We start from the raw sequence: 13,372 nt of genomic DNA, 5'->3' as shown, positions 1-13,372 counted from the left end.
CTTCCGGTTCTGCCACCAGGGACGCTGGGATTCGTGGTCCCCCTCCGCACAGCGGCCGTGATTGAGTGGCGGCGGCGGGAGGGAGACGAGCTGCGGCTGTGCCCGGGTATCGAGTGAAGGATGCAGGTAAGGGAGGACTCTTCAAAAAAAGTATCTGCCCCAATAACAACTGGCTCCCAAAGTAGACTTGCCCGCTCCACTGGGGCTCTGCTTGTATTTGAGCGCCTCCACGCGCCAGATTACGTGTGGCCGCTTCCGGTTCTGCCGCAAGGGACGCTGGGATTCGTGGTCCCCCTCCGCACAGCGGCCGCGATTGAGTGGCGGCGGCGGGAGGGAGACGAGCTGCGGCTGTGCCCGGGTATCGAGTGAAGGATGCAGGTAAGGGAGGACTCTTCAAAAAAGTATCTGCCCCAATAACAACTGGCTCCCAAAGTAGACTTGCCCGCTCCACCGGGGCTCTGCTTGTATTTGAGCGCCTCCAGGCGCCAGATTACGTGTGGCCGCTTCCGGTTCTGCCGCAAGGGACGCTGGGATTCGTGGTCCCCCTCCGCACAGTGGCCGCGTTTGAGTGGCGGCGGCGGGAGGGAGACGAGCTGCGGCTGTGCCCGGGTATCAAGTGAAGGATGCAGGTAAGGGAGGACTCTTCAAAAAAGTATCTGCACCAATAACAACTGGCTCTCAAAGTAGACTCGCCCGCTCCACCGGGGCTCTGCTTGTATTTGAGCGCCTCCAGGTGCCAGATCACGTGTGGCCGCTTCCGGTTCTGCCGCAAGGGACGCTGGGTTTTGTGGTCCCCCTCCGCACAGCGCCCGCGATTGAGTGGCGGCGGCGGGAGGGAGACGAGCTGCGGCTGTGCCCGGGTATCGAGTGAAGGATGCAGGTAAGGGAGGACTCTTCAAAAAAGTATCTGCCCCAATACCAACTGGCTCCCAAAGTAGACTCGCCTGCTCCACCGGGGCTCTGCTTGTATTTGAGCGCCTCCAGGCGCCAGATTACCTGTGGCCGCTTCCGGTTCTGCCCGGTTCTGCCTGGGATTCGTGGTGCCCCTCCGCACAGCGGCCGCGATTGAGTGGGCGCGGCGGGAGGGAGACGAGCTGCGGCTGTGCCCGGGTATCGAGTGAAGGATGCAGGTAAGGGAGGACTCTTCAAAAAAGTATCTGCCCCAATAACAACTGGCTCCCAAAGTAGACTCGCCCGCTCCACCGGGGCTCTGCTTGTATTTGAGCGCCTCCAGGCGCCAGATTACGTGTGGCCGCTTCCGGTTCTGCCGCAAGGGACGCTGGGATTCGTGGTCCCCCTCCGCACAGTGGCGGCGATTGAGTGGCGGCGGCGGGAGGGAGGCGAGCTGCGGCTGTGCCCGGGTATCGAGTGAAGGATGCAGGTAAGGGAGGACTCTTCAAAAAAGTATCTGCCCCAATAACAACTGGCTCCCAAAGTAGACTCGCCCGCTCCACCGGGGCTCTGCTTGTATTTGAGCACCTCCAGGCGCCAGATTACATGTGGCCGCTTCCGGTTCTGCCGCAAGGGATGCTGGGATTCGTGGTCCCCCTCCGCACAGCGGCCGCGATTGAGTGGCGGCGACGGGAGGGAGACGAGCTGCGGCTGTGCCCGGGTATCGAGTGAAGGATGCAGGTAAGGGAGGACTCTTCAAAAAAGTATCTGCCCCAATAACAACTGGCTCCCAGAGTAGACTCGCCCGCTCCACCCAGGCTCTGCTTGTATTTGAGCGCCTCCAGGTGCCAGATTACATGTGGCCGCTTCCGGTTCTGCCACAAGGGACGCTGGGATTCGTGGTCCCCCTCCGCACAGTGGCCACGATTGAGTGGCGGCGGTAGGAGTGAGACGAGCTGCGGCTGTGCCCGGGTATCGAGTGAAGGATGCAGGTAAGGGAGGACTCTCCAAAAAAGTATCTGCCCCAATAACAACTGGCTCCCAAAGTAGACTCGCCCAATACATAAGAAGGGGAATAGAAGTGACACAAAGAATTATAGACTGATTAACCTCCTGGATATTGGCGAGAAAGTATTTGCCAAAATAGTATTGAGTAGCTTGAAAGATTGGGTGGAACAGCGGTCTATCATGCCAGCAGAACAAGGAGGCTTTAAGGCAGGTAATTCCACAATGGACCACTGTTTCGCACTATGGGCAGTGGCGCGGAACTCGATGGAACAAAGAGGGAAGTTTTACTGTTGTTTTGTAGAATTCCACGCAACCTTTGACCTGGTTGATAGGGGCTGCCTCTGGGAGTTGTTGAAAAAATGCGACATCCCGGAGGGGCTACTGAAGATAATCCAGGAGCTTCATACCCAGAACTGGGCACAATTTATTAAAGATACAGCTGGGTCCTTGACACGAAAAATAGCGATTAATAACGGATTGAGACAGGGTTGCATTCTGGCCCCGCTTCTTTTCTCAATTTTTGGGCAGATTTACCTAAGACCCTGGAAGTTGATAGAAGTGTGAGCCCAAAAATGAATGGTAAACATGTACGCTGTCTATTATATGCTGATGAGCTAGTGATATTTGATCAGACAGAGATGGGCCTGCAGTGAAAGTTAGATGTATTTAGTAAATACTGTGAGGTAAAGCACTTGACTATAAATAGAGAAAAAAACAAGACTCTTATGCTTTAGAAAGAGAGACCTAAGGTTTAATTGGTATCTGGGCCAAATTAATTTGGAAATAGTGAAAGAGTATAAATATCTCGGGGTCTGGTTCGACCAGTCCTTAAAGTTGGGTGAAAGAATCCTGGTATCCTTATCTGGACATACTACCCTGTTATCGGTTTAGAGCAGAAGTACTAAGACTGAGAATCGGCATTAATCCTGATTTAGCTATTGGGAAAAGGAGAGTAGAAATGAGGCAATCGGATGGTAAATGTGTATTTAGGTTGGGTACAAAAAGAGATAACCTACACATTTTAGTGGACTGCCTAAAATTGCTAGATCAGCAGAAGCAGTGTTTGCACCCTATCTTTTTAAAATACGGCACTTTTTTGTGAAGCCAGGCAATTGAACTGCTTACTGATATGCCAAATCTTGATATTGCAATAGCTATTGCTAAGTACATGAAAGCCGTAAAAAGGGTATTTATGTAAAAGGAAACGCAGGCTGGAAGGATATGATGGAATGTATAAGATTTTTTAGAAAGTTTTGATTGAATGTTTTAGAAATATATTGTATAAATAGGAATGTAATTTGTTTTTAAAATGTTTATACTTTGGTAACAGTTGCAGGTATGGATTTTAGAAAGAATTTTATGGAAACTCAAGTAGCATACTGAAGGGGAATTGATTATAGAAATTGCGATGAACTGAGTATGTTTTTAGAACTTTGTACAGAAATATGTTTTATATTGTTTTAAGACCAATAGTCAAATAAACGTAACCTTGACTGACTGACTGACACTCAGGGGGAAATATAGAATATAAACTATTTATTGGATACCATTGTGCCTTTAGTTATCAAATACTCAAATCCTATACCCAGACCTTATAGAGTACTCTTTACTGGATGCTATTGTTCCCGTAGTCATCAAATACCTAAATCTATACCTCCTGAGAACTTTAACATAAGACTAGAGAAGATGGATGTTGCACCAGCAGAGAATTACATAACAAGCCTAGCTGATATTGGTTGCTTCCAATTTATGTGGGAATCCATTAATGTAATATGTTACAATTTGAATGGTACTTCTAATAGGTTTCCTTCTATTAAAGGCAATGTTTTACCATCAGAATGGCTAGATCACTGTATCAAGTATCAATGTTTATTTTATGGTTAATAGAAACCTTTTACAAACAGTAACACGCTTTGAGAAATACAAAATGTAATAACACCAAAAGACAAAAAACGTTGCTAGGCCCGCTGAAGTGGGTGTAAACACGTAAAGCATGTAGCAGGGTAGACCTTAAAGATGAGATGTTTGATACAAGGCACCGGTGCTGGACCCAATGCTAAAAAAGGTGTAAAATACATAAAACGTGTAGCAGGGTAGACCTTTATAGTAAGGTTAAACAGTCGGACTTCGACACAAGGCACAGGGGTCGGACCCAATGCTAAAAACGTGAGCAGAGAGAAAAGCAGGTCTTTATAGAAGTGAGTAAAACTAAGGAACAACAATGCATAACATGGGACCAGCTATACACAAAGGAATTTCAAACCATGTGTAACTTTTGCAAGGCATGGGCCTGAAAGTTGAACAGTCAAGAAGGAAATCAAAAGCTCTATTGCTTGAGGCTGCCTGGATGTATTCCAGATGAAACATTTTAAGTGCTTGTCTACACAGGACGAACCAGCTTAAGTGGCATAAAAAGAAGCCATCTATGCACTGAAAGTTTTATGCGCTTAATGCAAGTTTCGCATAAAATGAGTCCAAATGTAAACTGTCAACTGGAGTTAGGGGAACGAGTCCAAGGAGTTGCATACAATATACGAATTCGCAAGGCACAGGCCTAGGTATTGAACAGTAGATATGAAAATCAGAGGATCTCTTGCACTAAGGCTGGCCTGGTACAAACCAGACGGTGCATTTTAAAGCAGAGGGTGTCGGCATTCAGGGCATGAGAAGAAGCCAACTTTGCGCAGGGAATTGTGAGCTGGTTTTGCAGGCCGGCGGCCTGGATATAAGACCATCGGCTGGAATAGAGAGAAGTTGACATTTTGTTAAGTGGTTAGCCTGGTGCAGTCCCAATGGGGCGTGTTGGGGCAGATCAGGTAAGGATGATGAACACAGAGGCCAATGAGAGCTGTGTTTAATCCTCCTTGAAATGCAGAGCCATCTCTCAGTTTGATCTGCACTCAGGTGTTAGTGTACAGCTGCATTATTGCTCTTAACAAGACATCTGCCAAGTTTCAATCCCTTTGCTTGCACCATAGCAGCCCTCTAGGTATGCTCTCAAATGCTGCTTTGAAGCCCAAAAAGTAGAGTGTCCCTTTGTCTCTACCTGCTTTGTCGCACATAAGGGCCAGAGCTATCTGGTTCGAGGGAGAGCCACATCAGTCTCTAAAGCTGAATTGGTTCGGTGATCTTCTGCCCAGGCTCTGAGATCATCAAGTAGGAGGGTGGCATAAATTAGGGCATCATTATCGATCAGTGCAATAAGCCGGTAGTGACGTGGATCTGATTTTTCCCCTCCTTTGAAGATCAATTGGATTGTGGATCCTCTTCAAGAGTCTGGATTGGACTTGGCTGCTAAATAGTATTTGACAAGTGGTGTTAGTGTCTCAGAACAGAAAGAAGGCTCGGATGCAAACAGGGCAGTAGGAAACCCATTGAGGCGGGGGGCTCCATCTTTTCACAACCCGCTCAGTTTCTCAGTTTTAGTGCGCAACGTTCTTCGATTTTGCTGCAAATTTCAGGAGGGTTTAAGATGCCTGGCATATTGCTAGCCTTCTTAGATGCAGACAGGTTGCTTGGCGCTGCTAAGGTTGGAGGAACGTGCCGGTGAGATAAGAAATGAGCCGACAGAAATGAAACCCGCACTGGTTCTGAGATATTTGCATTTTGTGCATCTCCTGCTGGCTATTGTAGCTTGGTTCAATGACCAGAATTTTTTGGTGTTCCTTTCCCTGCTTGCAACTAGCAGTTGAAGCCAGAAATTCTTGTTTTTTCCCCTTTTGGCATGCCAAATTGCTCTCCTGAGTAGAGATCTTGATTTGCTCATGCTTGGTCTCGCAACTGTTGAGAACGGTTGCTTGCTGAGAGACCGCAGTTTGCAGTTGATGTCTCTTTTCAACAGCTTCAGGTCTCCTGTTAGTCTGATTTTTGTTATAATCAGTTCACGTGGATTGGCGCCTAATGTTAGTTTAACTCGGAATTCCTGCTGAATTTGTACGACAAAGCATGCCCATTGTTTAATGGGAGAGTTGCCATGGGGTGGTAGTTCATGATTTGGGCTCTTATCCGTGACTTAATTTCCTGGCTGATTTTGTTGCCCCATTTCTGCCATTTTCTATCCACACCCCGAGGCTCGTAGAAGGAGCGGCTTCCAGTTTTAAGAAGCTAATAGCTAGATTGATATGTTGCGGCCAGTGGTCGCTGTCAAGGCGCTCGCCTAAGGAGAAATCTCCAATGTGTTTGAATAGTCCCACTGTGCAGAGGCTGACATCTATATGGGAGATGGTCTTGCCCACGGTTCTTGTCCAGCCGAGGGGGGGGGATGTCGCCACGGAAGCGACCGTTGATGAGCCACAGACCTAGGGAGTCTTGCTAGGGTCATGTCCTCCTTGTTTTCTTTCATTCACAGTTGCACATTTGCTTTGAGGGACAGTGCAGGTGAGCGCTGCGGATATTTTCGGACCTTGGGATCTATGTGCATTTTTAGTATAGAAAAAATCGGATGATTATGTTGGTGCTGAAATGCTGTTGGATGTCCTTTGACCCTTGCTCATTCTATTTTTATGTCACAACTTTCGAAGACTGTTCAGTTGGCCAGGATAGTTTCTACCCATGTGAAAGAAAGGAATGAAACCTGGGTAGGATCTGGTTTGCGCTTTCTTCTTGGCTCGAAAAATTTGATTGCCGGGATATCTGCTGACTTCTCAAAGTTTGAGCCGGAAAATGGTGCAGTTGGATGGAGTATTCATGTTTTTCACTATAGTGTGCTCTATTCAATGGTTCCCACCTCAGACTTGGATGGGTGGCTGTTTTTCTGTGAGCTTTTTTTCTCGGACAGTCTTTTTGACTGGCTGTTTGTGTTGTTTGGACAGACAGCGCAGGCGGAGGTACCTGTGGAAGATTGGAATGGCTCTTCTTAAGTCGTTGGGAGATCTTGACACTGGGACTGGACTGTCTGTTGCCCAATTTTAAGGGCTGAATAGTGTGGGCACTTGCTGCTGCCACTGGGCAAATTTTATCTGTTTGATTGTGCACTGCCAGGTCTGCTGATGAAGAATTTGAAAACAAGTCTGCGGGTGGTGCATCCAAAGGGAGAGAAATTGTGTTTAAGTGTGTTTTGATGCAGATAGGCTAAAACAATTCCATTTTTATGGTGATTGGAGCTTTTTGGGTTTTGTTTCCTTAGTCGTTTGCAGGAATGTTTGCGTACTTTAGCCGGTGGTGTGGCACTGGACTGTGAAGAAATACCAATAAGTTGATGAGGCGGCTGTCTGAATGTCACCTGAGCAGGAGAGTAGGCTGCTTTGCCGACTTGTTGAACTGTACATGTTGTCGTAGCTGAGCCTATATTTGTGGCAGGTCGTTTTGAGAGGCCTTGCATCTTGTTCAATTCCTTGGGAGGGAGCTGTGGAGTGTGCTCTCTTCCTGTGAAATTGGGGGAGGGGATCTGCGAGTTGAGGTCTTGCAGCAGGGTTTGCATGGCTTGTGGCAGGGTGGCCAGTTTGTTTAGAATTAGGGAGCACAGGCAGGTGCCTCCCAGAGTTAGAGTGTCGTCCATTTCCACTGAGTTTTGGTCATTGTTAGATTTGGGGGTGTCTAGTTGGCAGAGGTAGGTACCTTTGACCAAATAGGGACCCTTGCATCTTGTCAGGGTAAGGAGGTACACTCCTAAAATAACCCCTGCTCACCCCCTTGGTAGCTTGGAACTAGCACACAGGCTTATCGGAGAGGCAGTGTGCAAAGCATTTGTGTACACATACAGTAACCCAGTGACATCACTACAGATGGACACCACACAAGTTGGAGTATAAAATAAATTATTTTTATATAGACTTAACACAACACCACAAACAACAAAAATCCACAATACTGCACTTTAAAAATGGTAGAAATAGCTTAGTTCTCTTTAGATGTAAAATGCAACACTTTAAGTTCAATGTACCTTTGGATGCCTAACGCTATACAATGAAAGTGTTGCAGGGAAGGTGATGCGTCAGTTCCTTACACACAAGAACGGTGATGCGTCGGATCCCTACTGCGCTTCCATGGCGATGCGATCAGCAGAGCCTTGATGCGATGAAGATCCGGTGCAATGAAACAAAATGGCGTCTTCTTCTTGATGCTACAATGATGCGTGCACCCCCGACGACCGTGCGGCAACTCAACGATTCTTCTGAGCCGCGCCAAACCCTGCGACACACTCTCCGGCACTTCAATTCTCAGCAACGGACGGCAGGGGTGCTGGTTGGTGAAGTCTGTTGTCCCTGAGACTTCAGCAGGAGTCAAGCTCTATCTCAAGCCCTTGGAGATCCTTTACAAGTTGATTTGAAAGTAGCACAAATTCCTTTCTCCTTTCTTTGGAAGTCAGGGAACCACTGCAGGCCAATCCCCCAAACAGCACTCAGCTTAGGGATAGTCTCCTCCTTCAGTTTCTCTCTGGTTCCTCTCCTCAGCAAAGGTTATTCTTGTTTCCCAAAAGTGATCTAAAGTTCTGGGGTCTGGGTCCCCATATTTATACTAGCAAATCCTATGTCCTCTGAAGGCAGAGGGTCCTGCACCCAGTCCAAACCAGTTCTGTGCAGTCCTGGAGCACTTTGTTGACAAGATTCCTTCTTTCCTTCGACAGTGTGAGCCAGGGACATCAGACTCACCACAGGAGGTGGAGCCAGCATTTTAGAGGGCAGGTCCAGACCTATTCAGGTCCCAGGTGCAACTCCTCCCACCCATCTACATGAGGATAGCTCTATTCAGCCCTGTGCTGACTCACCCTGTCTCCAGGAATCCCCCAGCCCCTGTCACTCAATCTCCAGACAAGTGAGGCAAGAAAATACCTACTTTCTAAAAGTGGTATTCTCAAACACAGAATGTTAAAACCAACTTCACTAAAAAGATGTATTTTATAATTCTGAGTTCAGGCATACTAAACACGAATTTCTACCCAGTTCCCTGAGTCAGTTAGGATTATAAGATGTTATAATCAAATTGCCCATTCTGGCTTATGGGGAACAAGTAGCCTTGCAATAGTGAAAAACAAAAATGGCTGTAATTCACTATCAGGACTTGCCACACACATTTGGGCATGTCCTACCTTTTACCTGCAATGCACCCTGCCCTTGGGCCTACTATAGGGGTGACTAATATGCAGAAAGGGGAAGGTTTAGGGACTGGCAAGTGGGTGCACATGGCAATACCAGACTGCAACCAGGCTCTGCAATGACAGACCTGAGACACACTTTACAGGCTGCTTCCGTGGGTGGCACAACCAGTGCTGCAAGCCCACCAGCAGCATTTGATTTACAAGCCCTTGGCGCACACATTGCACTGTACTAAGGTCTGACAAGTAAACCCAACCAGCCAATCAAGGAGTCACTAATCCATACATCAATTTACAATAGGGAGAGCAAATGCACTTTAGCTCTGATCAGCAGTGGTAAAGTGCCCAGAGTCATAAAACATCCAACAACAGGTCAGAAAAAATACAGGAGGAAGGCAAAAAGTTCAGGGATGACCCTGCAAAAAGGGCCAAGTCACGTTTGATCAAATTGTTCAAGGTGTCCAGTTTGCTGTCACTGCCTGTAATGAGGGTAGCTAAAGAGCAGAGAATATCTACTTGGGCGTTAAGTTTGTCTGAGTGGTAAGATAGAGCTACGGCCATGGCGTGAATTGTGCTCACACATCTATTGATTGTGTTGTTGAAGTGGATAAGTTGTTTGTTGACAAATGGTGGCCCTGGGCTGAAGAGCCTCGGTTGCTAGGAGGGTCGTTGGATATTGACGTGGGTTGGTCTTGGCTTTTGGGCCTAGTTCAAACACTGATTCATCAAAGAGGCTTGACGCTGATAAAGGAGGGCCTAGTAGGAGTGAGGACAGAGTTGAGTTGAAGACCCCAGAGTGGGTTAGAGCACTGTACCACACTGTCCCTCTTTTGAGCTTAACATTGGTGAGTCTACATGGTTGAGCCACTCAGATCTCTGCTGGCTGTCTGCAAGGTCAAGCGAGGGATTTCCAGAGGGAATCTTGTATATGTCTTCTGGGTTTGTAGTCGGCTGGGAGAGTTGAGCTGTCTTGGCTGGATTTGCTGTTTCTTCTGGGTTGTACTATGTTCTAGGACTCCCACGTCCAAGCCCAAGTGGGGTGGAGCCGAGTGCTCCAAGGGAGCTGTGAAGCCCGTAGGTCTAGAGAGGTGCGAAGAGGTGCGAAGAGCGACTTCTGTCTTAGGCAGCTGTGGTGGCTGTCGATATGGCTGAAGCTTCAATGGGTGCTGTTGTTAGACGCATCTCCTCATAGCAAGACATTGAGATTGAGGTTGGCAGCTCCCATGGGGCAGTCTGCCCCGGGCTAAGCTCTTGTGCTATAAGACGACGATAGGTACTGCGTGTGCCATCACCTGTGATGTCTGATACTGTGTCTGATGAAGAAAGAGTCGGTGCTGGTGTAGTGGCTTCCACCGAATCTAGGGTGTTAATCTCTGTGCCAACGACCAGCGCTCAATTGTAGACCATTGGAAGAATCCCGTAATCTGGGTTCTCAAGGCAGGCAGAGACTCTTATGCTGTATCACCTCCGGAGAAGGCTTGGGGAGCCAGAGATGCTGGGGGCCAGGGGCTGCTGGATGAGCTGATAATGCCTCCTGATCTGTGTTTATGACAGTTTGGATTCTCCGACGCTGAGGTCTATGGAGTCCGTGGTGTGGTCCCTAGTCATCTGGGTCTTAGGGTGGTCTTCCCCGCCATACTGCCCCCAATCTGGCCAGTAAGATTGTGGTGCCTCATAGACTACAGCTGGGTCTGGTGGCCAGCTACCGGCTTCCGGTTATTGCCAGGTGTGGCTAATTGTTAACTACGGACAGCTGCGGTCGCAAGTGAATTGTATTACTGTTGCCCGACTGCACCCTTCCTGATGCTGCACTGGTTGCTGAATGATTCTGCCTGGTTTGCCTGATTCGCCTGTATTTATCTGGAGCTGAAGCGGGCAGGGTGATGGCAGGTGTAAACGTGGGTTTCAAAGGGAAGATGAGGGAGCAGATGCAAAGGTCGCCAGCAGGCTGTGTGGGGGACTGGTTTGCTTATAGCACTTGTAGTACCTGGCACCTGTCACCTAGTGCTCTATTCTAGCCTCTGTAGTATGGGCTTTTGTTTTGTGGGAGGATTGAGGAGTTTTTTGTGGCTCCCAGAACTCCTGCCATGGATGCCCACTGCCTGGTGCCTGATGCCAGCCCATTGCCTCCGTGGGAAGTACCAGCCTCTTCCCTACTCCCCCTACCTCCTACCACTTGGTTACCATCACCTGTGGTGGTGGGGAGGTAGAGCCCCCCTTGAGGCAGTGTCCTCCCAGCTTTCCTCAATTTAATGAACCAGTATCTTGGATACAGTATGTGTAAAAAAAGGGTCCACCAGGGCTTCTGCCTTCATCCGCCAAAGGGGCACCCCAGAGGCTCTCCTACTAGTTTGGTACAAAAACAACTGAGGGGAGGGGTCCAAAAGGTAGTTGTCCAAATAGGAGATATGGACAACATCCTGAACCAGGTTACCGGACATCAGCCAATAATCAAGGCGGCTGTGCATCCCAGTCGCAGGACTAAAACATAAGTAGATGCAGCTATGCAGGTTGTGTTCTCACCACACAACCTGCAAACCAAGTCCTCACATTACTTTCCTTAATGCCCAAGTCATCACTGGCTTCGTATCTACCCTGGGGGCGGCATCGGTCTATCTGACCATCCAGAACTCTGCTCAGATCCCCTGCAACTATCACCTCCAATCCTGTATAATCAGTTGAAGCTCTCATTCGTGCGCCATTAACATCTGTGGCATCTACATTAGGGCATAGACATTTATCAGGCAGAGCGCTCTGGCGTCTAACATGCCTGGGAAAATAACATACCAACCCTTTGTATCTACAGTCCCCGGTGCCACTCAGATCAATGCTCCCTGTGCATAATTGGAATAAGAGGTTGCAAAACCTGAACTCTCCATCGCTTACGTAGTTGACCTATGAGGTCCCCCCTAATATGTGTTTCCTGAATGACAGTCACTGAGATCCCTTACCTCCTCAGGTAAGAATACACCCTCCTCACCTTAACAGGCTGTCTGAGTCCCCAAACAGTCCAAGTACGGAATTTCCAGGTCTGATCCATCCTAAGTAATCAATATCAAACCATGCTCCCTACTACACCCCCTCCATCTCCACATTCTCCATTGTCACTTCAGTCATATGTCCAGTAACTTTCCTTGTGTTTCATAGAGCAACCATAACAACCCAGCTGTAAACAATAATATGTATCCAAAACCCCATCCCCTTCTCAAAGGCAGTGTGTCCAAACAACTCAGGCTCACAATTTGCATGCCAAAACCCAGAACACCCCCGTACCTCCTCCCACAGAGGCCAATTCCTCAACCTCCTCAAGTGCATCTCGCTAAGACCCCATCATGCCGCTGGTGCAGCAACACATGGGGTACTCAAACTGCCATGGTGAGCCTGTAGCCCGAAACAGGCTGCAATCTCTTTCAGGTAAATAGCATCCCAAATAAGACATTGTAAATGTATGTGTCTTGTAAAGCGCACTGCTGCTCTGAGGCGTTGTGGCGCTGTAGACCGCTGGGGAACCCGTCCTGGCTATCCCTGTGAGATGGTCCCTACTGGGTATCTCCAAGGTGAAACCAGGCATCCCTGGCGAATGTGGGGGGCCGTTGTAGAGATGAGGCAAGCTAATGCCCAGAGTTGCCGAGTGTGATCCCTGGTTAGAGTAGGGACCGAGGCGAGAATTATCAAGTCCGCTGACCCTGGTCCATGACCCTGCTGCGTCGGGAATTGAACCCTGATCCCGGGCCGTTCTCTGCTTCCGGGTCTGCCGCCTCTAACCAGTGAGCCACACCACTCCACGTTCACCCCAACACGACAGTAAGGTTATAAGCAATATAATTTCCTTGGAGCTCAACAAGGGGCCCGGTGCAGGTAACCAAATATATACATTACAGTTCAAAATATCCAGTATAGCCAGGCATCTGACGAAGCCGGTAGTACCTACCATACCAAGCCAGCATAGGGCACAGGCTAGAACGGCTGTCCTTGGCACAGGGGGCAGTTCTTAGACCGGGGTTGGCACTCCCACCAATGTGTTGGGGTCTCTCCCCGTGTCTTCATCAGGACAAGTCCATACTGTCTCTAAAACAGTCGTGGTCTCCACCGTGGAGCAGGAATGATTCTCGGGTATCAGACACGCAGTCAGAGTCTTTGAGTGTTCAATCCGCGTGTACCACAATCCCCCCCAATGAGTGGGCACCAGTTTGCACCTCCTTACCATTGGTGTTTCTCTTTGTGAGTGTGGACCAGCCGCTGCCAGTTCCACTGTCCATTTTGCAGTTTGTGGCAGCCTTTCGCCTCCCTCCTCCCAAAGTGTTGAGCCACTCATTTGCATCCTCTGGGGACATGAAAAAAAGACTTTTCCATTGTGTTGCAACCTTTGTTTTGTAGGGAACATTAGGCTGTACCTAAGGTCTACATCTCGCACGCGCCTCTCGGTCAGAATAGAGTCCT

General features: G+C 48.6%; 1 protein-coding gene across 1 annotated transcript in view; it reads left to right on the top strand.

Moving 5' to 3' along the window:
* Positions 1–13,372, top strand: part of RYR2 (ryanodine receptor 2) — a 3,071,198-nt gene that overhangs the window by 2,746,825 nt on the left and 311,001 nt on the right. The window contains exon 92 of the mRNA XM_078648003.1: positions 2,835–2,851. Within this exon, the coding sequence (XP_078504129.1) occupies positions 2,835–2,851 (17 nt within the window). The remainder of the gene's footprint in view (positions 1–2,834; positions 2,852–13,372) is intronic.

This window comes from Lissotriton helveticus, chromosome 6 (assembly GCF_964261635.1).
Source record: "Lissotriton helveticus chromosome 6, aLisHel1.1, whole genome shotgun sequence".
Lineage (NCBI taxonomy): Eukaryota > Metazoa > Chordata > Amphibia > Caudata > Salamandridae > Lissotriton > Lissotriton helveticus.
This window is presented reverse-complemented; position numbering and strand designations above follow the sequence as displayed.